Source organism: Lissotriton helveticus, chromosome 11, assembly GCF_964261635.1.
Source record: "Lissotriton helveticus chromosome 11, aLisHel1.1, whole genome shotgun sequence".
Taxonomy (NCBI): domain Eukaryota; kingdom Metazoa; phylum Chordata; class Amphibia; order Caudata; family Salamandridae; genus Lissotriton; species Lissotriton helveticus.
Genome location: NC_136072.1, coordinates 944,580,213 through 944,604,601, shown reverse-complemented (window position 1 = coordinate 944,604,601; position 24,389 = coordinate 944,580,213). Strand labels below are relative to the sequence as shown.

Sequence of the window (24,389 nt, the reverse complement as noted above, 5' to 3'; positions counted from 1 at the left end):
GTGCGTTATTTGTTATGTTATGTTATGTTATCTGGATTTATAGAGCACATTACTGCCCTGAGGCATCTAAGCGCTATACAGTTCTGGCTGTGAGTGTCAAGAAGGGACTGCAGAAAGTGCTAAGTCCTGAATAACCAGGTTTTTACAGCTTTCCTAAAGGCTGGATGCCGTTTTTATACAGAGAGGACGTAAGTTCCATGCTTTGGATGCTTTAAGCACAATGCTTTTTCTACCCATTCGTACTTGTTTAAATCTAGGCAGTACTAGCAATTTTGCCTTTGCTGATCGAAGATTTCTGTGCAGGGAGATACTGTTTGAAGATCTGCTTCAGGAAGTCCGGACCACGCACATCATAACTGTTGAATTTCTGGACTTTGTTGTATTTATTTTTGTTAAACCATATCTAACGTTTAACGCAGATTTTTCAGTGAATTTCAGTTTGTTATGGACTCACCTGCAATGTAGATATTCTGAACTGTGCACAGCCTTTGGCTGAACACTGTGGTGGCTGGCTGGAGAGCCTGGACTTCCACTGTGTCCTGAGCTCTACCAAAGCAGGTGGCCACCTATGCTGGGCACAGCTATAAGAGGTGCCTGACCCCACATGAATTCTGGAAGTCATGTGGAAGCAAGGAAATCAGCGACAAAATAATAGTACAAACCTAATTTGCGACAGTAAAATCGCATATATTCCAATCCACTGTACACCACTCAACTCTACACCATTAGACTCTACATTATTCCTCTCTGCACCACACTATTCTACACCACACCAGTCTACACCACTCCACTGTATGCCACTACAATCTATGCTGCTTCAAAGTATGCTTATCCACTGTACAGAACTACGGTGTACACCACTTCACTCCAAGCTTTCACACTGTACGCTGATCCACTTTACGGCACTCCACTGTACGCCACTACAGTGCATCCTATTCCACTGTGCAATTTCCCACTCTACACTGGAGTATACACTGCCACACTCTGTGCTATTCTACTGTACGCCACTACACTTGCCCTCACTCTGCTCTACGACCCTCCACTCCACGCCAATCTACTCTGCGTCACTCTATTTTATGCTGTTCCACTATATACCCCTCCACTGTATGCCACACCATTGTATGTCACTCCAATGTACGGATTTCCACTGTGTGCCACTCTGTAATTTCATGCTCTACTGTACGCCACTCCACAATACTCCACTCTATTTCACTGTACAGCACTAGACGTTACCACACTACACTGTATGACGCTGCCCTATACTATATTCTACCACGTTCCACTTAACAACACTCAGCACTATGATTTGAAACACCTTTTTATAAATAAATTAAAACCATTTAAATGTAATGAAAAAAACAAAGTTAAAGCCAAGTTACAGTTAGGAAAACTGTATTTATTCGTTATACAAACCCAATTTAAACTATAAAAACTTTAGCATTATCCTCTGTAATTTTTCATTAAATATATATACACACACACTTGTTTTCCTAAGACTTTCTGTTGTATTGTGCAAATGTCCCACAATGGCGTCAAACATATCCCCAAAATACATTTATGCACCTCAAATGTTCTTATTTTTAGCATTTCTTTTAATTGTTAACTGATGAGGACAACGCTTCTTCTTACAAGTCAGCCTTTGTTTCTGGAGTAATACCACACTTCATAATAGGGATGCTGCCAATTGCAGAGTATGCTCAGTAAATATCTGTTACACTGCAACCGGATAGCTCCAAGTCATGTAATACTGCATCGATGATTTTATGTACGATGTCACTGTTTTCAACATGTGATTTCACTGGTGAAGTCATCAATGAAGTCATATGTGATGTCTTGTGTCAAGTCATGAGAGCACATTAGGAGTTATGATTGTGCCGCTCACAATAGTTTATACATTTTAGTTGTGTTTTAGGTTTGGATTACAACCATAAGCCCCTTCAACATAAGGCGTAGCCCACTGTGTTGTGGCGGCATGGCCAAACAATATGGGGGCAGGTAGACTGGATACAAGGAATGGCCAAAAGTCACACTCTGCATTCTAAGCCTGCTGAGCATAGTATACAGCCATTTCCTCCAGATTCTGTGTGAAGGGAGTCATGGTTAGGGCGTGGGTAAGGCTTATGGCACTTAGCATAAGGAATGTGATCTATGTTGGGGTAGATATATAATTTTGGATTTGATATTGCTATTGTGGAGTGAGTGGAGGGGAGTAATGAACAACTCAACATTATGCATCTCGTAAGTCATGGCCCCTTCTCATTCTCAAAGTATTATATATCATATTAAACTTGGCACATGCACATGTGTGTTTTGTATCTAGAGAGGAAAGTTATCTGTTTTTTAAAGCTTTACTGATGCAAAATGTATATTATTCTGTACATGTTTCCAAATTGCATGCGATTGGTCCATACTTATTAAGTATATAGATCGGGCCATCCTTACCGAAAAGAGCCAATAGAGACTGAAGGGCAAAGTGCATTGTTCTCCTATTAGCTTGTTTCCCGGTCTTTAGTATCACTTCCTCTTGTCCAACTTCACAAAGGTCAAAACCTAGGGAAATATAAAGCGCAAAGATGAGCATTATTTTTATATCATACTTTCTGCAGGTAATCTCTGGTGAGAGGTCTTTGCAAATAACGGCCCCGAAGAGAACTAGATGTTTATGAAAAAAAAATCAAAAAAATATTTTACATTCCCACACATATCTCCTCTCATATTATGTCACATAAAGTTTAACAGCTTCATTTTTTTTAGTAATCTTTGTTGTTTTATAAACTCAAATGACTCAACATTTACCATTAACATAGATACAGTTGTTCTGCATCACACCTCGAACATCAAACTCAATGATAGTTAACTAAGAGCTCATAACATGGCATGGAAAATGGTATTGTTCCTAGACCAAGATATTCTTCATTACTATTAATAAAACAGAATAGTACATTCTGGGATAATATTATAGGCTAACCTTATTACCACATCACAATGTTACTTCTGGACTTAAACTTCCTATCATGAGCAAACAGGAACTGTTAAATTAAAGTTACAAACATGAATCAATTAGAACTGTAAAAGAGTACGGGCCATCCCAGTAAGCCATTCGAACGTCCTCCCCATCCCGGAAGTATGGCTCTCTTTTTCCTGTTCATCACTGCCAGGAAAATTCTGAATTGAGGGACAGTAAACATAAAACAAGCATTTGCAATGCAATAGTTCTTGCATTTCCGAGAGTTTGAGCTATTTGCATTGTAAATGACAATGCCTTTTATTTATGTGTTGTTTTTAAAACAGATAAATAAAAGGCATTGTCATTTACAATGCCAATAACTAAAACTCTCACAAATGTGAGACGTATTGCATTGCAAATGCGTTCGCCGCCTGTGCTATAAAACATTTTTAAAAGCTTTAGGAGAGTGTGTGTCCTGCCTGCAACAGCATGGAGGGCAAAGCTATTTGAGAAAATAGTGCTTGGAGGCTGTACTTAAAGCTTACCGGGAACAACACACGTAACAAGGAGTGTCGCCATGGGAGGTTCCAAATGAGACAAAGCGGTACTAAGGAGGGACTACTAAGCCTATTGACCAGTGAACACAGCCACAGTTTACTGTGGACAATGACACAAGCCAATGAAAAATATGGGTGGAGAGTGAGCGGAGCTTAAAGTCCCTATCTGAATACAGCATGCCTCGCAGAGCAGCACACGTTCTGCCAGGCACAACTTAAAATTACCCAGACACCATGGGATATAACACCCATGCTGCTGGGGACACAAGTTTTTACTTTTCCAAAAACAAACTCCTGCTTTGGGAAAGCGGAAGTTTGTTTTTGGAAAAGTAGAAACTTTGAAAAGTTCAGTGGCAGCACCAATGACTGACACACACCAACCTTTTAAACAGCTTTGTATGAACCGCTGTGACAGTCATTCATACAGTCCATGGAGTGGAATTGGGTAGAGAATGTAAAACCCTCCACCACCCTGACTGCCTTTACTCCATCTTCCAAACTCTAAATCAGGCCCTAAATCCTCTGGTAAGAGTCCACAATATTCACAATATTCGGTCACACCATGTCATATGGAGATATTGTCAACCCTTCTCTGAATTAATGTCACACACAATGCGAACATTACACTGCATAACGTGAAAAGTGTTGCTGGGGGTTAGGCTAGCATTTGGCTAATCTGCCATAATGTGAACTACTCCACCATTAACTCCATATCAACTACTACTGCCTTCTTCCTAAATCCTCTTGCCAGAGCAGATCTTGATAAAACAATACTCTTGTTCTATGCTATGATGCTACCAAGGTGTCTGTGAAATAGCTAAATAGTTTTGAAAAAGGGGTACATTTGCTATATCCTCTGAATGTCCAACTTTATTTCCTATCTATTCTCCCAAGAATGCAATCCTTTACCAATGCTTGTTTTTTTTTAAATCTTTGATCGGAACTTTTGTGAAACAGCTGCCTTCTGTTCATCCCAAATTTAATAAGCAAGGGCACTGTGTCTTGGGATGTAAAGACACACACTTACGATAATATGCAACAAAGGCAAAACAAAACAGATCTACCAGTGTCAGTGGTTGGCAGAATAGCAAAACTAGGCCAAAGAAACACAAGTTATCAAGCTGTTCAGACCGTCCTTATTTCAATGCCACTTTGGACACCTTGCTCCTCAATAAAGTTGGGCTGTAACCCTGATTTCAGTACAAATGAGATTTGGTGCTCGGCAAATGGTGAAAACCTGAAACTGCCACCACATTATCCTTCTTTAGGGAGCGAGGCACTCAGAATGGAGAGGCAATATAATTTCTGGTAGAGGCTGCACCTGGCAGCATAGGTTTTTACCAGGTGTGGTACCACTTACAAAAACAAAGAGGCACTTGTAGGAAGACCCCTGTAATCCAGGTTAACAATGAAAAGAAATGGCAAATTAAATACTCTCATGAGCAGACCTTGTAGTATGACACTTGTGAAGGAATGGAAAGTGTCTGGCTTCTAACAAGAATATCATGCACTTCCTGACCTCCCAACTTAAGGAATAATCATTAACTTACATTTTGTAATTATGCATGTAATGATTATATCAGATTGTGTCTGTGAATTATTAACATCCATTGGCAAAATTAACATAACTGGCCTGTAGACCTAACTGCAATGCTAAAGATTTTGGCAGATGAGGTCCAGCATCGACAAAATGGAATATTATTTTTGTTCATGCTGTGCAGCATCTGCGAAAAAGAAGGAAAGAAAGGAAGAAGGTATTCTGGCGCAGTATTTTTGTAGTTTGATCTGTTTTATTAACATTTTGTACATAAAGTGAAAAGCTTTAGATTTTCCAACAATAAAATGTTAAAATATAATATATGTTAAGCAGGTGCTTGGGACGGGCTTCAAGGGTGGTGAAAAGATAGAGGAATGTGGTTCAGTAGGGGTACTAAGGGAGAGAAATCAATTTTGGAAAATAACCAAAAAATGTTCATAACCGAGAGGGGGAGAGAGTGTGTGTGCTTTTATGTCTGTGTCTATGTGAAAAGCCTATTTACCAGGAAACACATTTATTACGGGGCTGTACACTCCAGCGCCCCCCTGAAGCTTTGCCCCCGGTATTTTTTTTTTTTATTGATTGATTTAAGATGGCAGATGCCACCTAGATTTGAAAAGTTAAAAAAGGTAAATTTGAAAAGGGGCTTTTTTGTAGCAGAAAACCCAGCAGCAACTGATAGTATGCACTCTTAAAAAAAAAGCAAGTAAAAAAATATACAAATGCCTTCCAGGGGTGAGAAGGCAAAGGAGAAACAGGTGAAGGGAAAACAATTGCTATTGGAGGGGATAAAACAAAACTAATGCTGGAGATGGCATGAGAAGGGTGAAGGGGAAAGAAGAGAGAGAGAGAGAGAGAGAGAAAGGAGAGAGAGAGAGAGAGAGAGAGAGAGAGAGAGAGAGAGAGAGAGAGAGAGAGAGAGAGAGAGAGAGAGAGAGAGAGAGAGAGAGAGAGAGGGTGTGGTGTGTGTGTTGGGCTGGTGGAGAGGCAACCTAGAGAGAGTACGGAAGAAGGGAGAGTGCAACATAAGGGGTGGCAATTTGAAGCACATGAGGGATTCTCAAGCACTCTCATGGAGTGCATAACAATTGTTTTTTTTAATGAATGCCCGAAAAATGAGCAGTGGAAGAACACAAGTCAGCCAATCAAAATGATGGTACATGGGCTGTGCTCTAGGGGAAGAACAAACACAGGAAGAGGACGCCACTAAATAAGAAGTAAGCAAATGAGAGTGACAACAAAGTCAACCAAAGGAAGCAGTGGATGGTCTCCAACTCCACTGTACGTTCTTGATATAGCCCACAAAAAGTCTTTCATAACCTGTCTCCAAAAAGCTGCCAGACAGGTGAGATCTAAAAAAGGGGTAAGCTTTGATGATGTTATACATATTGATCTATATAAATGTATACTCATCAGTAGAAAGTGTATAATCACATGTATAAATGATTTAGGGGGGTAGTCATGTCTTAAGAGCAGCATAGCCTAACATGAACTGTTCAGCTTCTTCCCGCACTGAGCAGTTAAATAAATGTAGTGTTATCTTTCAGTCATAATGTTTCAATCTGTAACAACAGGCTATAGTCAAATGAATGTACCGTTTTATCACAAACACTAAATTTCTGTAAAAGCAGGGGTTCGTTTTAAGTCTGGAAATCAGCTCTCTTAGTAGTCGGTATGGCAGAGGGAATTCCTACATCACATCGGTGGGTGACAGTCATTCCTATTTAGAGGTTCCTCTCTTGAATACAGAGCTTTATATTTAGTGGTAACTTTCATTAGTATGGTTAGAGCTTTCTAGGGGGAAATATTTATTTGCTGGCAACTGCACTGTACCAAGTGTGAGACTGGCTTGAGGGGCAATCAGGCAGTGTCACATGGGCTAGTCTGACATGTCAGTGTGTGCGCCAGTTTTTTGGTTGTTTTGGGGCTTGTTTTATGGTCTGACGGGTCGGGTTTTATTGATGATCTACCTGATATTGCCACAAATATTGCTTGCAGCACAAATGCATGCAGTCTCTCATGCCTTACAAAACGCCTACACAGCTTGTCTTTACAAGTTCAAAACTGCCTGATTTGTAAACATGGGCCACTTTTTAAACTCATTATATTCACCAATGAGGGCCATTCTCATTTTGGTACCCAAGCTTATTTCTCTCCCAGTCCGACCCTGACTATGCCTCCCTGGCATAGAGGTGTAGTGTAGTTCCTATCATCCCAATAGGCTCTGCGCATTGGAATAATATCTTCAATAGTATAGACGTAGGACAGAGGTTAACTAGGTCTTCTACTGTCGATATTAGACTTAAAGTTTAGTGTTTGCCAGTTAGCTCAGAGTTCACTAGAAACTTTCTCAAATAGACAAGGAGGAGTTTAACTTCCCTGGATAGACAAGAAGGGATTTAGTTTCTGACAACCATAGAACATGACAACTTTGCTCTCCCCTAATCAAGAGTGTATCTCTAGAGTCGTGTGAAAACAAAAGACAACTTATTTTACTCAGTCAGTTCAGTGCATTCTTAGTTTCACCAGATTGTAGAGAGAAGGAAGAGACGGGTGTGTTCAATAAAAAGATGTTATTTATTGATCAGTCTCTTTTCTCATACAAGAGAAATGAATTGCTATTATTGCAATACTTAGAGTTAAGTAAAGTGCATACAGTAATAACAGAATTATAAAATAATACTGTAAAAGCATTGATATGGTTTCTTAGCCATATGATACTTAAAATGGATAAAATAGATACATACATATATACATTGACTAATCGTACTCAACTGGTGCTTCTAACTACGCCTACCCCAATGTACCTGACCTAAGCCTAATACGTGGCGGGAGTAGATAAGTAGCAGTTTAAGTTAAGTTTGTTTTGCCAAGGGTCTGCTTCAAGAATTCTCTACAAAGGATGATTCAGTTCAGTACCTGGGATTTAGAAGGCTGGAGGGCTGGTATCTCTATCTCAGGTCTTGATATTCCAGCTGCCTGCGAGGGCTGCTTGGAAGCGCCGGAGCTGGATTTCTCGGCAGGAGAAAAGGCAGCGTCTCTCTCTCAGCGCGTCAGAAAGGAGGGGCAGCGTCTGTGGGCTTCGCTGTCAGCTGGGCTCCTCGGCAAGTCTCGCTGCTCCAATCTTGTCACCACCTCGTGTGTTTGCTTAAGGCAATGTCGGTATTATTTATACCTGAAAGGTGCCGGGATTGACGTAAGGATGGACATAAATACGTCCATAAGGATGTCATACGAACTTGATAGTTCGCACATTCTTTACTGAAGTTCTCGGCTAAATCAAAACAATGGCTGTGGGGATTTCCCAGATCGTGGTAGGTTTGATTTGTTTTGAGAACACCGTATGCCTATTAGGGGGCTGGAGGAATAGTGCTTGCCTAATGATGGCATGCGCTATGACCTAATCAGATAACGGGCTTCTGTGCCGTTGTGTGGCTAATCAGATAACGGATTTCTGTGCAGTTGAATGGCTGCTAGTTAATTATTAACCAGACAAGGGTCAGAAACAGGGGGATCGATACAGTACCCATAATAAATACACCACACCCACTCCACGTAGTCTATGTCCATATTTACAAGTCTAGGCATAGTAAACATACTAGTAGTGCATGTGTATACCGAACCACCCCAAAATACAATCATTTGCATAATGAAATTTGGAAATGCGAAATACACGAAAAGATGAGTATAATTACTATATGCACTTCAAGCAGTATAATAAATGCTAAATCTAAACGCATATTTTGAAATAAGCATGAATGAAATGCGGAAATTACACATGAAATGGCTCTTAATACAGAAGAAAAAGTCGAGACCATCTCATCACAAATTCATAATACTCGTGAATATGCTAGAGGGTAGCTAAAGTGTCTTGAGTAGCTAAATATAGAAATTTTGTTCTCTAAGAATAGTCTTACTTTAAGCAGAAGATAAGTGTCCCAAAAAATCGTAAATATTTTGGAATGGAAGGGGAAAAATGTCTCGCTCTCTGTAAAAACTGGTGAGAAAATTTCTTATTGCTTAATTTTCAAAGTTGAAGGCCAAATTCAGGGTGTAGGGAACGCCGTGTGCTAGTTTGTTCAAAGTCATTCTTTCTGCTCTGGTGAAAACATCATATTGTTGAGACTTTCGAAAAAACTGTCAACTGCTTCTTGTGAAAGTTCCACTAACTCGGGTAAATTTTGTAATATGCATTCATGAGCATGATTGCCTTCATTGATGTTTCGATCAGCATAGCTGACAGAAGGTTGTACCTGATCGATGCTGCTTTCATCTTGTACTTCACAACTCTTCAATCGTAGTGGTGAAGTCTCCACGAATGCCGTCATCAGGATTGGTAGCCGCTGGGGACAGCACAATGCATGAGCCGTTACCGGACCCAACAAAGTCTCTGCGTCCATTGGCACATCCGATTGTAGTGTCAGACAGGTGTCCAACACGCAATCTTCGCCGCATAGCAAGCACCTTAATACAGGCATAACACAACTTTGCCACATCGGTCTGAATGAAAGAAACCAAGTCATGTTCAAATCTCGTAGCCGTGCTAGTCCAAGGACTTTAGTTATGCGGTCCCGGTAGCCAATAGCTCGGATTGTTTCTTCCATTATCGCTGGTGTCTTGTCTGTGACGTGGTTTGCCATAGCGAAGTAACAGGATCAAAAATAGGATGCCTGCCACTAGTCCCAAAAGGAGAGGAAGTCCGCCAAAGATGGAATGGACAAATTCAGGAAAAATACCCAGGATGGCTTTGAATGGGGTTAAAGCTCCTGAAAACACTGTCTTAAATACACTCGCGATTTCGCTTGTATCAGAAATATTTAAGATTTCGCTCAGTATTTCTGCGAAATGTATGGGGGAATTGGTTGATAACAGTGAATGAATCTCAGCAGTTGTCCTTGCAACTTGGAGATCATACGTTTCTTTTGATGACGTTAACATGGTTGGTGTCTGTAGGAGCACTGTCTTCATTCTGCTTAAAGTATCAATTCGAATAGAAGAAATTTTCAAACTGGGCCACAACCTTGCCTCCCTGTCTCGGGCATCGTTCGGCAACAATACTCGTTCACAGCACATGACCTTCCTAGTCACGGTTATGAGATAAGGTTTTCCGGGCAGCAGACTGCAACATCTGCGATCTACAATTAGAATGTAACTCCCATTCGAGAGTCTCTTAAATAATGGTTCTATTTGTGTTGCAGGTGTGCCTAGCTGGTGACATGAAAGGTTATTTGAGTTCCCTTCACATGCTCCATGTAAACTAATACCCTGACACAAAAGTGTACCGCTTAGTGACCTTTCACAATTATTGCCACTAAGGAACACACTTTGTCCTTTATTACTAACACATGCGTGTGTATAGGGCAAGTTCCATGTTGACTTAATGTATCCTTTACCCAACCTTTCATACTGGCCTGCCTGTATATATTTTTGGCAGTATTGAAACTGGAAAGTTGTTATCGGAATATTTATTATCCCATGTATTATCCATTCAATGACAGGTCGTTCTGACATTGTCAATGGTAATCTCTCAAGTTTTTCAATGCTCAGAATTGTATAGTCAGCACCCTTCTGTGCCAAACTGATTTGTTTATCAGTAAGGTTAAAGATATTAAATAGTGACGTTGTGTTGATTAAACGCCAAGGCACATAGCCTGAACGCAGATTTTGTAACGTCCAACCAAGCTGTACAATAGAACGCAATTGGGACTGACCGTGTTGTAACATCAGTAAGTCTTGCGATATTATATCGATTGCTGAAGATACAATACTGTCCAGTGAATATATTCTGGAGGACAGAGTCATTAACCCATTGTCCACAACAGAAAGTGATTTTTCCAAATTAATACGGTCAATTTCCCGTATTTTTTCTGCTGTCTCAATTTGAGTTACTTTCCAAACTTCATTGTAAGCTGCATATATAGAGGCCGCTATGAAACGTTTTTGACGCTGTTTGCGTGGTCCCATAATGAAATCACGCAAGTCAGCACCTTCTTGAAGTAAAGTTAGGTGTTGCTTAATTTCTGCCAGTGTGGATGTTTGTAGCCATTGAAGGCAGAGCTTGCCCACACTGTAAGTAGTTACTATCCCTGGATGTTGTCTTTGGGAATATCTAGGGTCTGGCCTGGTCAATTTGAACCCCTGTATTTTGTTCAGGAATCTGTCTTGACAGTTGTTTGTGTCTGTGGGCCAGATCAACCATTGTTTCCAATCAGGATGTGTTCTGTTTTGGTTTAAAATATGGTTTACGTCTATCTCAGCATCTATAGAGCTATTACTGTGCGTTGTTGGCTTTGGAATAGACGGTTTGTTTAAGTCTTTGATTTTGGCTAAGCCAAGACAGGTAGTTTGTTGAATAGTGTCATTCAAAAATATAATTTGTTCTGGGATCATGCAGGCTCTGAACAATGATTCTATACCTTGTACTTGCCAATCTTTTGTACCCCAAACAGTTTTTGTTTCAATGTTACTGTTCCAGAAATCAAAACCAAATGTATTCATTTGCTCAAAAAATGAATCTGAATATATCAATTTTGTGTTGGTAAGCATGGTCTTCATACCTGTCTTATTTGACAATTTGAAATAAAATGTTTCTGCATTACTTGTGTTAAACCCTGAAAAGTATGAATATTTATCATAAAATGTTTTGGAACTACCCTTTGGTGGAGTAGCACAATGTTCCCATTGGTTATAATTTAAAACATTTCTAGGTTGTGCAGATTTATGGAGATAATGGTTACCATAGTGGTTATAGCAGAACATTTGATCATAATTAGATGAACCCTGCAAATAATCATGTTCTGTAAATTTAGCAGACATTACTAGGTCAGACATCATATCATTAATACTTTCAAAGTCCCAATCATAAGCAAATGTGCTTGGTTTTACAAAGTCACTTAACGAGATCTTAAATTGGTGTGGATACTCCAGGATTTCAACCGGGCCATAGATTTCATAATCAGTATTGTCCCATGCTACACCGCCTGGTATAGGGTTGGCTGTGAAGTTCACTGAAGAAAGTTCTCTTTTCTTGACGTGTGAAGTTGCGTGTGGTTTAAGGACCAAGTTGATTTTCTGGCTTGCTGTGTCCATTTTAGCATATTTTCCCTCAATGAAATGTCCCAAGCATAGTACCATGACGAGCCAAAGTATGAGGATAAATGCACCTAATGTCACCCAAATTTCAATCCATGGAGAAGTCAGATAGGTTCTCTTTAGTTGATGAAAAAGTTCCTTTGCTTTGTCTTTAAAAGTTTTTGTTGATGGCTGTACTTCTGGTTCACATTGTTCTTCTGAAATATCATCGAAGTTGATGAAGTAGCCGGATGCTGTTCTGTCAATTGTTCCAATTGCTTCTGGATTACTTTTTGCTTTTGGCTTTTGCTTTGTTTCATTAGAAAACTCTGTAGTTACATCATCGTAGGTTGTTGTTTCTTGATGAAAAGCTTTGATTTGGGTTTTAAGAGGTTCAAGTTCCATTGCTTTGTTGCATAGTCCTTGTTGTTTCACTGTAGATTTTCCAAATGTGATCAATCTTTCAGTTTGAACCTCTGTGGATGTAGCAAACTTTGGTGTTCTGCTACTTCTTGGGAGTCCACTTGGCCTACTATTTGTTATCGGCCACATGATTGTGGTTTAACCAGGTCGATGGATATGACTCGGTTCTCCTTTTTACCAGCAAGGGGCGGTAGTACTACTGATCTTGTCCCGTTGATAGACAAGACAGGAACTGCTTTTCTGTAAGAAGGCCCAAATTCCTTCTTTACCGCGATCTTTTCTCTGACCAGATCCCCGACTTTTGGAATCCAGACAGGCCTTGCTGGGACAGGTGGTTTTTCTTCAGTGGTTGCTGGCTGCTGTTTCAACTTTATGTTGCTCAGGTCTTTTCTTGTTTCATTTAAGTCCTGTAAAATAGCCAAGCGATCTTTGATATCAAAGCATTTTTCTTTAACCACTGAAGTCTGACTATCTAAGTCCTGGATTAACATTCTAGTCCCAAACAATAGTTCGTACGGACTGAATCCTTTCAGAGAATTTCTTGGCAGGTTATTTAGACTACGTTGGACACTTATTAAATGTTTGACCCACCCAGCTCCCGAACCTAATACCTTTGCTGTTATAGATTGCTTTATGCCTTGGTTTTTTCTTTACACCATCCCGTTTCCCTCAGGAAGGAAGTGAGAAGAGTCCCGCAATGCAATGTTCATTCTGGCCAGGCACCCCCCATAAGCTGTTTTTAGAGCTAGAGTGAAGATTTTGGTCAGAACGTAACATGCTTCTTGCGTATATGCCATTATAGACTCGCAAATCTTTTATAACAGTTCTGGCGTCAGCCGAAAGTTGGGGTCTACATTATAAGTGAAAATAGTCTCTTCATGTTAATACGACGCATTTTCATACTGGGTTCTGTTTTTTTGTTGATTTGATACCTTCTGGAGTGAAACGCCATGGTAGTAAACCGTTTCTCTCGCCACTGCGATCCCTGTTGCAGTCTGGCAGTTTTTTACAAAAATGTGATGATGCAGGCTCATGCCTGGCCACCAGTACACTGATTGTAATTCTTCCAGAATTTTTTTTAGCTTAAGGTGTCTGAGACCCTCACCCATATGTGCGTCTGCTATTAACAAGCCTCTCCTGTCCATGTTTGGAATTACTCTATCCCCCACTCCAGGGATTCGAGCAAAAGGAACGGAGTTTGCATCGATTATGTATGTATAATTGAGTGGATAATTGATCGGTAGTGCAGAGCAGTCGCCTTTTGATGACGTTTTTACTGCCAGCACAGTTTCACCGTCAATGTATTTTACTGCACGCTTTTTTGTAGCTACGGAAGCCGATTTAGTTGCTACCGCTGTGGCTGTCTCAGCCAATGAATTCCCTGCAACGTGAACGCCATCACGCTGATGACTCAGTGAGTGTATCACGTGAGTTTTTGGTAGTTCTTTCTGTAAAAGAACTACTTGTTCCCAAAGCACTTTTTGCTTTATTGTTGCACCTGTGTCATCTTTGTAACCGTTTTGAATCCATTTCTGTAAATCGTTATCGTATGATTTGACGCAGTAATACGAATCGCACACTATAAGTGTGGGGAATTCTCGATCGGTATTTTCAAGCGCCATCTTGAATGCTAGTAGTTCAGCTCGCTGAGCTGTACAATCTCCTAGAGATTGCGTTTTAGTGACCACTGGTTTAAATTTTCCTTCGTGCCAGCGACCTTTTACAATTGCGCACGCAGCACTGTAAGCTTGCTTACCCCCCACTGCGGGTTGTGCTGATCCGTCTGTATATATTATACAGCCATAATGTTCTAAAGGCAGAATCTCGGTCGGCGGAGGACATTCGAATTCATATTGGAGAAACTCTTGTGTTTTTAAGTTGGGATCAAATTCGTATGCCACGTCTGTTGCAGCAAGAGAATTAGCCCATTGTATCCATCTTGGATGGAGTGCTTTAGCATTCGGAATGCTTGCCTTTGTTACCGCCTCCAGGGCTGGTATCGGTGTCACGATGATTATTCGTTTACCTTGTGCTAGGGCTCGTTCTTTTGCTACTGCAGTCTGTACCGCGGTTAGAATTTTTTCCGTTGGGCTAAATTTCATTTCAGCTTTTGTGTACAAGTGTGATTTGTATGCTATTGGTACCTTCTCTCCCTCATTAGAGGTCAGGTATGTGAATCCGCATCTTCCTGGGATGACTCGAATCACAAGGTTGCGTGTGTTGTCACGTGTTTGTAATTTTGTTTTAACTAACATATCTGTTTGTAAAGATCTCAAAATTTCTGTGTGTTTTTGAGTCCAATTGATTCTTTTAAAATCTGGTTTTATAAGGTCATAGAGAGGTTTAACTCTCTCTGCATAATTTATAATGTAAGTTCTTCCGAAATTTAGGAAACCTAGAATTGATTGTAAGTTTTTTATTGTTCTAGGTGCTTGGATTACAGCACATTTCTCTAGGAAATTGTCAGACAGGCTTTTGCCTTCACTTGATAGTTCATATCCTAAAAACAGGACAGTTAGATGGGCAATTCTTGACTTTTTAAAGTTGAATTTGTAACCCTCTGCTGCGAGCCCAAGTATTATGGTGTTCACTCTCTTCAAGTGAGTATCCAAGTCATCATCTGTTAGATAGATGTCATCGACATAAGATAATGCCTCATCATCATATATTTGTAGTAACTCTGTTACTCTTGCTGAGAATAATCCTGGGCTATTCTTAAACCCCTGGGGCAAACGACAGAAATTTTTTTGCGCGCCATTTATTGAGAACGCGGTCAAATATCTGCTCTCTGGTGCTATATTTTGACAGAAGAATCCATTAGAGATGTCTAATGTTGTTTTGTATTTTTTGCGCACTATGTTATTCATTAGTGCAGCACTATGCGAGTTTTGTACTGCAAAGGTTTTGCAACATGAGTTAAGGTGTCTGTAGTCCAAAACAAGACGATATGAATTGTCTGGTTTGGAGACAGGAAACAAAGGATTATTCATTTGTGAGGTGCAAGTTTCAATCACCCCCTGGTATTCAAGTTGATCTAGGATCTCTTTTACCCGTTTTCTAGCTTATTGCTTAATTGGGTACTGCCTCTGAGCAGTAGGTTGTGATTTTAACTGGATTTTGTGAGGAGGAGAGTCCTCATCCCATCCCACATGGTTTTTATATAATGCAGGAGCTTGGGCTACTGCCCACTTTCTTGCAAGTGTATATTTTTTATGAATTGGAATATGATTTGAGAAGGCAGGCATAATTATTTCTTCGCCATGAGGGCACTCCCTTACAAACTCTGGTGGCCAGTCTCTTTCAGCTAGAAGGATATCATAGCCCTTGGAGAGATTATCCCAGAAGAGACCCCTTATTTTTCTAGTCTTATCCCCCTCTATACGCAATGTTATTTCATATATTTTATGGGGTTTGCTAACTCTGGTATCTGCAGTTTCCACCTGAATGTATTCATTCGTGTCCACTGTCTCCAGATGATTCATAAGGATCTTGCGAGCTATGCTCACTTCTGCTACGCTGTCTAGCATTGTCTGAGCCCATTCTCAGTTTTTCAGCTGTGTCCTCAGTATTCTCGGCATGGTTGATTACTTTAATACTGGCTACCTTCTTTTTTGGAAACTGTAATTTTTTATTTTGATGAGCAGGTTCCTTGTCTTTGGACTTGACGTGCTCTTCCCTGTGTTCTGACCGTCCTCTTCTTTCCGATTTCTGCGACGAAGTCTGAAAAGATCGAGAGGGACGTGTATCAATATATTGATATCTATCAGTTTTTTTATATTATCCCTATTTCTAAGGTTGTATTTTTTCTCAGAGGGCTCCCTTTGGGGAGACTTGTGTCCTTGGTCCGGAGATCTTTCTCACCGCCGAGGAGACCTTCCTCTGGACTGGAATCTTTTTCCTTTAGGAGTGGATTGTTTATTTCCATCCCAGCTCTTTTTTTGAGTGTTTAGATTATTTTTAATAAATATTTTTTCAGGTTTTTCAATAAGTTGGGGTTTTACAGGTATTCCACCCAAACTATCTCTTCCTAGTTCTTCATAGGATTTTTCTATGATTCTGGCAATTTCAAATGGTTGGTCTGCTATATCTGTCTCTTTCAACCTCTGGCGGATCGCCACATTTGCTGCTTCTCCCTTTATATTGGCTAGTAATATTGCCGAGACCTGCTTGAAGTCTTTTAGTAATTTCATACCAAGAGTTAAAGCAGGTTCTGGACCGTATTCATCTTGAATTTGTTTTAGCACATCTTGTATTACTGACATGGATGGAACACCATGTGTTTTTGTGTAAATGGAAGCAAAGACTGTACCCCAAGTGTCACAGTCCTCCACATGTGGTGCGATTCCCATTGGAAGACAGATAGTCAGAATCCGATGTTTCTCAACCGGGGTGTTATCTGGAAATACCGCCTCTATTTGAGTGATTTTTTTGTGCTAACCAGAATGGAATTTGTTCCCGTTTTGCGGGTACTTTACCTAGACAGGACTGTATGTTCTGTGGTGTAATTTTATTTGTGTTCCCCTGGTGAGGGATCAGCTGTGGAATTTTAATAGCTGGTAGGACTGTTGAAGTCCGCATTACATATTGGACTAATTGTCTGTGTATTTTAATTCGTTGTTTTAGCTGTGCTAAAAGTTCTGGTGCAGACATTTCTTCAATGTTTGGATGTGGTGTGTATCCGGATAGGACCGGCCACGTTGCTCCTGGTCTACCTAGTGGACCGAGCCTGGTGATGTGATTATTATGTTTTAGGGCGCCATTAAACCAGAGCAGGTGCTCTTGGTATTTGAGTGGTATTTCCACCTCCTCGAAAGGAGTGTACTCATTTGGAGGTTCCTCTATTTTGTAATAGTGGAAGTCCTTTGTTACAGCGTTTGCTGCTGGAAAGTTTATCCATGAATAGAATACCTCTGTCTGCCGATATTCGTGTGCCTCGATTACGAATATGACTGTACCACCTCTCGGTGTCAGCCCATTTTCTATAAGTTTTAAAGTTATAGATTTCCTTATGTTGACCGGGATGAGTTTTGCCTCCGGGTCTTGCTGTAGGAGACTATTGTCAGCTGCTATGAGTTCAGCTGCTATTCTAGCTGTCTCCCTTTCTTCTTCAGTTTCTGGCATTCTAATGTCAAGAAAATTATTTTATTTATTTGCAGATCAGGTTTCTATGGAAACAAAGATTAGATGCACAATATTTTGGAACAGTGTATCTTTCAACGTTGAATAAACCAAGAACCATACATAGGAGTCTCCTCCTACTAAGTTTGGCGGATTTAACCTTTCACCCACTCCAGACGTCTTTGGAGTATTATGGGGAAAAGGGTCTGTGTGAAAAAGCACGACTGAGTTACTCTAATGTCTTACGTTAGATTTATCGCCTATCCAAACCGTTGGGCGCCGTGTAGTGTAGTTCCTATCATCCCAATAGGCTCTGCGCATTGGAATAATATCTTCAATAGTATAGACGTAGGACAGAGGTTAACTAGGTCTTCTACTGTCGATATTAGACTTAAAGTTTAGTGTTTGCCAGCTAGCTCAGAGTTCACTAGAAACTTTCTCGAATAGACAAGGAGGAGTTTAACTTCCCTGGATAGACAAGAAGGGATTTAGTTTCTGACAACCATAGAACATGACAACTTTGCTCTCCCCTAATCAAGAGTGTATCTCTAGAGTCGTGTGAAAACAAAAGACAACTTATTTTACTCAGTCAGTTCAGTGCATTCTTAGTTTCACCAGATTGTAGAGAAAAGGAAGAGACGGTCGTGTTCAATAAAAAGATGTTATTTATTGATCAGTCTCTTTTCTCATACAAGAGAAATGAATCGCTATTATTGCAATACTTAGAGTTAAGTAAAGTGCATACAGTAATAACAGAATTATAAAATAATACTGTAAAAGCATTGATATGGTTTCTTAGCCATATGATACTTAAAATGGATAAAATAGATACATACATATATACATTGACTAATCGTACTCAACTGGTGATTCTAACTACGCCTACCCCAATGTACCTGACCTAAGCCTAATACGTGGCGGGAGTAGATAAGTAGCAGTTTAAGTTAAGTTTGTTTTGCCAAGGGTCTGCTTCAAGAATTCTCTACAAAGGATGATTCAGTTCAGTACCTGGGATTTAGAAGGCTGGAGGGCTGGTATCTCTATCTCAGGTCTTGATATTCCAGCTGCCTGCGAGGGCTGCTTGGAAGCGCCGGAGCTGGATTTCTCGGCAGGAGAAAAGGCAGCGTCTCTCTCTCAGCGCGTCAGAAAGGAGGGGCAGCGTCTGTGGGCTTCGCTGTCAGCTGGGCTCCTCGGCAAGTCTCGTTGCTCCAATCTTGTCACCACCTCGTGTGTTTGCTTAAGGCAATGTCGGTATTATTTATACCTGAAAGGTGTCGGGATTGACGTAAGGATGGACATAAATACGTCAATAAGGATGTCATATGAACTTGATCGTTCGCACATTCTTTACTGAAGTTCTCGGCTAAATCAAAACAATGGCTGTGGGGATTTCCCAGATCGTGGTAGGTTTGATTTGTTTTGAGAACACCGTATGCCTATTAGGGGGCTGGAGGAATAGTGCTTGCCTAATGATGGCATGCGCTATGACCTAATCAGATAACGGGCTTCTGTGCCGTTGTGTGGCTAATCAGATAACGGATTTCTGTGCAGTTGAATGGCTGCTAGTTAATTATTAACCAGACAAGGGTCAGAAACAGGGCGATCGATACAGTACCCATAATAAATACACCACAGAGGAAGAGTCATCACAAATGTGGCTCTACTTAGGGTACATTTCCATTGGCCACTTTGTTTACTCCCTTCTCGCTCATGACAACTTAGGGGAGATGTTCTCAAAGGAGTGAGACATACGTGTCAGTGTCTGAGCCTAGGTAAATTTGCTGTCTGCTGCTCAGAGCTTACCCACTTTGGTCTGGTTGCCGAAATTTGATATCCTCAGAATTAGCCTATCACATTATTGGAAGTACAAATAATTAATAAAACAAAGAAAAGGAATTAAAGATGTACTTCTCAAGTTAAAACCATTTACATTATAAAAGATGAGTGCCCAAGCATATCTTACCTAAAGCCGCCAAGAACTCATGGCATCCCGGTAACCTCCAGAGCTGCACGCTGATGGAAACCTGAATTGGTGCTGAAGAAAAATCCTGTTCTTTCTCTCCGGCCTGAAGCTGGACCAAAACTTGATGCAGCTGAAAAAATTAGACATGTTCATTAAAGCACATGTACTGTATAGTAGTACTAAAAATGTACATTCTCCTGACAACGTAGCATTTAGAAATTATGCTAAGAAACAATTTAGGATCTGCTTTTATCTCAACTTGTAGAGTCACATTTACAAATGTCCTTAAACGTCTGCCCCGAAGAAGCTGCTCCCCGAAGTTGTGCAAATAAAAATATCCTGCACATAAATTCACAAACAATTCTTGTGTGCAGGAGTCAGACATAGCCCAGTACTAAAGAAGGGGGTAGCCACCCTCTGCTGTAGTATTCATTACATCTCATGAGCCATGTGGGGGGATCGAAAGAAGCCTGCTTACCTCAGAAGGCTAGCGACCTTCTAGCGGTAGGTACCAGGGGGCGCAGTACTTTTGACCGGCCTTGAGATTCCAGGGATGTGTGTGCAACTTCATTACTACCCCTATTTTTGGAGTAGAAATTAAATTATGTGCATCAGTGCGCATGCCCAGGATGCACTTTGGAATTTGGAAGCAAGGCAGGCAGAGGACATGAAACATGGACCATGCAGTCCACTGGCCACACCTCTGATTTTACCCAACCCCTCCTCTCACCCCCACTCACACCACACACTCTCAACCTCTTGTGTTCCACTCAATTATTAAAGTCACATTTTCTTTTTCCCATTATGAAACATTGAGAGGTTTGCTAGCATAGCACAATATTTCAAATTCAGGTCAATGTGTTCACTCATACTAACGAATCCAATATTGACTCTTTAAATTCGGCTGAAAAAACGTCTTCAAGTGGAACAATCTCTAAATATTATTTTCACATATTCAAAAGATCATCTCACATTCAAAATCCTGGAAAATTACATTGGCATACTTCTTCTGGCCGTCCCATGATAAAGATCTGACATCTGTTAAGTGCTTCATTAAAAACGAGATAATGATCTCAGTTCAGTTGGAAACATGTAGATGTGTATGTCAGTATAGCCAATGCCATTGTCCCAAAAACTAACACTATTGTTGAAAATTATAGAATTCATGTAGATTTGACAGGGGTTGGCCCCCAGGGAGGGAGCTTCGAGCACATGAGCATCTGTCTACAAAGGTTTTCATTTTAGAATTCTAAGTAAGGTCACACCAGCCCTTCACAGCACCACAAGAAAGGCTGTGCAACCCCCACCCTCTCCCCGCCATGTTCATTAAGATTTAATATCTGGCGTGGGTGGGTGGTTTTTGAATGCAGCACATCCATACTTGAGTTAAACAACTTTGCAGAAGTGTTCCTACCTCACCTTAGTGTTTACTGAGAGTTAAGGCTTCTTTACTGGGTGAAGGTGTGGCATGTGCAGATACTGTGAGACACAACCCCACACCACGCGAGTTGGCAAGTATGGAATTGTCAATAAAATTCGAAACCATATGATGGGGTATATACATAAATTGCACATCTCACGATATAAATCGAAACAGGGTGGGACATTTCACTCGGGCCAGGGGGTGGGACAAATTACTCGGGTCGCGTGGCCAATCAGACAGCAGATGACATATTCTTTACTGTAGCTGTCAACACCCCAGCTACGTGTTACCTGCCAAGACAGTAGGCAGCCTGAAAGGGCTACTGAACTAATGGGATGTGGAAGGGTGCCTCGTAGACAGTACGTTGGTAGGTACTGCAGGGTTCAGTAATTAATATATCCCTGTCCTGAAAAAAAAACACACCTTGATATGAAAATAGATGTCCAGCAGCTTGTTGTCACTTTTGAAAAGAAAGATAGTATATGGTTTTCAAAGGGGGGACAAAGTGGAGTCTGCCTGGATGCGCACAGATTCAAGTTATTGGATGGTTATGGCCCTCGTTATGAGTGGCACAGTACTGGTGAGGTGCAAACTCTGCATCTATAATTACCAGTGCCAGAGAGGGTGAGGGCCTTCAACAATGACAACTACACACTTCTCCAAGAGAGATACTACTATTGTAAATACTTGAGGCCCAAATAGCAATGTGCACTTTGAAATTCCATATTCTTCTTCACGGAATTAAGATTAGTGAATTTTTAGAAGTGAAAAGTGCAGTGGAGTGTGTGCCAGCATGGTGGATTTCTCACATTTAGGGGCAGAGAAAATGGTGTTTCAGGGGGTTTACAATTGTGAAATCCATTGAGCATTCAGAATCATATCATTTGGTTAATATTTACATTTTGCAGGCCGTCCCCATTATTAGGACACAGAAGTCTACTCTTCAGAATGATAGGAATGAATGGCCTCCAATGATGGAAAAGGGAAGGGAAATAGATTTCCAAAAGCTGAGAAAGACAGATACATTTAGAAGTGCAAATTCCCATATACACATCAAATGTTCAAGCAGATATTATACAAAGTAGAAAATCTGCATGGGAAAATTTGCACAACAAGAGTAGTCTTAAAAATTTATGATTGTTATAGATTCCTAGAAGTTTTTCTCCGAGTCTATTAGAAGTCCTAAAAAGGCAGGAATCTTCTCGGAGACTGGAAGAACCCTGCATGAGTATATTTTTGCTTTTTAGCCCTGTTCTATGAATCAGGACCTTTCTCTGTTAATAGAATAGGTTGATGTGGGCCATGATTGGTCAAAGAAATAGTCGTGTATGCTATGTTACTTTACGTTATATAGCTTGTGTGTGTATAGGTGGTTTGGAAAGTGCGAAGAGGGCTCGGTGTGAAAACTACTCCTTATGCACCTAACTTGCAGTCAACGTTGGACCCAAAGATTTCCCACATGCATAAGTGAAAATTGCCCATTTACTTGCAATAAAACAATGCCTATGAAAATCGAAAAATGTTTCCTGCTCTGAGACCTGACTTCTCTGAACTCCATCTGTAATAATTCATACATTACTCATGATTAGTAGACCATTCACATTCTCAGCTTTGCAAGTACTTACCATGCCAACCATATTTTTAACAGCCTTCAGGCAGCAGATTAAAAAGGTACAAAGAGGGAGAGAAAGAGAAAAGATAGGCTTTAAACACAAGCACAGGCTGTTTAGCATGATATGAACTGAAAATGTTATTAGTAAGCGCAGCAGAGGTAAAGCAACATGCTGTATGCAAACATTGAAACACTGTAGTAATTCAGAAAATGGAGACAAATGGAGGCTTGCAGCATAGCATGGCCCTCTCAAGCATGCATGTATCTTTCAAGAAATCTCCCCAAAGCAAAAAGTCTTAAAAGGGCTGAATCAGTAGTCATAGTGAAGCTTGAGTGAGGCATGAATGTATGGATAATCACGAGCACCAACTAAAGTAGGGGGCAGAAAGTGTGGGGAAAGTGTACATGGTGGGGACTGAAGCGTCACTCATCTTGCAAATGTTGGAAGTATATTTCAAGATCTACATCATTTACTACAACACCTCAATTCCTGACAGTACTTTCTTCATTGCTTGCAAAAACTTCTACTTCCTAGCACACAAATTAGCAAATAAGTTCACAGACTCTGTCTTAACTATGTCCCCGTTTAATAGACACAATGTCTACCCTTAGCAGGATAGCAGAAATAATTCTAGATTAAAACCACTAGAAAAGTCATTAATGTTTTTTTACAAAATACATGTTCTAGAATGTTTCTCTCAATGTATACATTTATAAATTACAACGCTAATACCAGCAATCCGTGGCAATCTTCAAGAGATGTTTGGTTTTAGAGTATAAGAATGAAAATAATCATGTGATCCCTTTAAGTACTGTAAGTACTGTAAGTACTGATAAGCAACAAATTACCTTAAACAGTTGAGAGACAGGGCACCTTAGAACCTATCATTATTATGACTGATCCACAAAGTCTTCAGGGTCGATGCTTACCCGATTAATTAGCTGCTCTCCAGTTTCTGAAGCTGTGATGAGCTTACAAAGTGCTTGAAGTGCTGGGTGAGGCAATCCTGAAACAAAAATGAAAACTGTAGTATAAAAGCCTAATTTATATCTGTTTTTGATCATAAAAGTTATTTGAGAAACATTTTGCCAGTTGTACTGTTACGTGCTCCAATCAAAGTTAATTTCTGGACTTATTTCAGATTAAACAGACTCATGCAAAAGGTATCCAGCCATAAGCAGTCACCACGATTCTCTATGGAAATAAAACAATATTATCCTAAAGCCAAAAAATTATGAAGTTGACATTGTGCGCCCAAAGTTTTAAGTCCTTATTGCGTCTTCGGCCATCTTCCTTGTCAATGTGCTTTCATCACCACCCCCTTTTCTGTATCGTTCAAGTAAGGACTGGCACGAGGAAGACCTTGGGCAGCCGTGGTTGCTGCTTGCAGTACAAGTGCATTTTCATGAGACAGTCAGGTCTGAGCCAGAAGCATTGCCAGACAATGCTCACCCCAGCTTGACAATGTGTGCTTGGCCTTAAGTAGTTATGTGAAGTCGCAATTGATGTAAAACTATTTTATGTATCTATAGTTGCCATAGCGTAGTGGATGGATCTTACAAATCATCCAGTGACCACTCAGTCACTCGTTGTGATATTGCAAAATGATAATGATGTTTGGTGTGGCGTTTTTTTGGTTGAAAACAAACTACTTATATGTAATATGGAATGTAGACAGTAGATGATAAAGAAGGGAACGTGTTTGAGTTGTGCTGCCATGTATCTGGTACTTAGCAA

General features: G+C 40.4%; 1 protein-coding gene across 2 annotated transcripts in view; it reads right to left on the bottom strand.

Moving 5' to 3' along the window:
- Window positions 1–24,389, bottom strand: part of TTC28 (tetratricopeptide repeat domain 28) — a 1,211,014-nt gene that overhangs the window by 3,966 nt on the left and 1,182,659 nt on the right. Inside the window, exons 18-21 of one of the 2 annotated variants that reach the window (XM_078667293.1) lie at window positions 23,582–23,658; window positions 22,665–22,688; window positions 19,617–19,746; window positions 2,443–2,550 (exon numbers count right to left, since the gene is read on the bottom strand). In XM_078667293.1, coding sequence (XP_078523419.1) covers window positions 2,443–2,550; window positions 19,617–19,746; window positions 22,665–22,688; window positions 23,582–23,658 — 339 coding nt within the window. The remainder of the gene's footprint in view (window positions 1–2,442; window positions 2,551–19,616; window positions 19,747–22,664; window positions 22,689–23,581; window positions 23,659–24,389) is intronic. The other variant, XM_078667294.1, reaches the window with a different exon arrangement.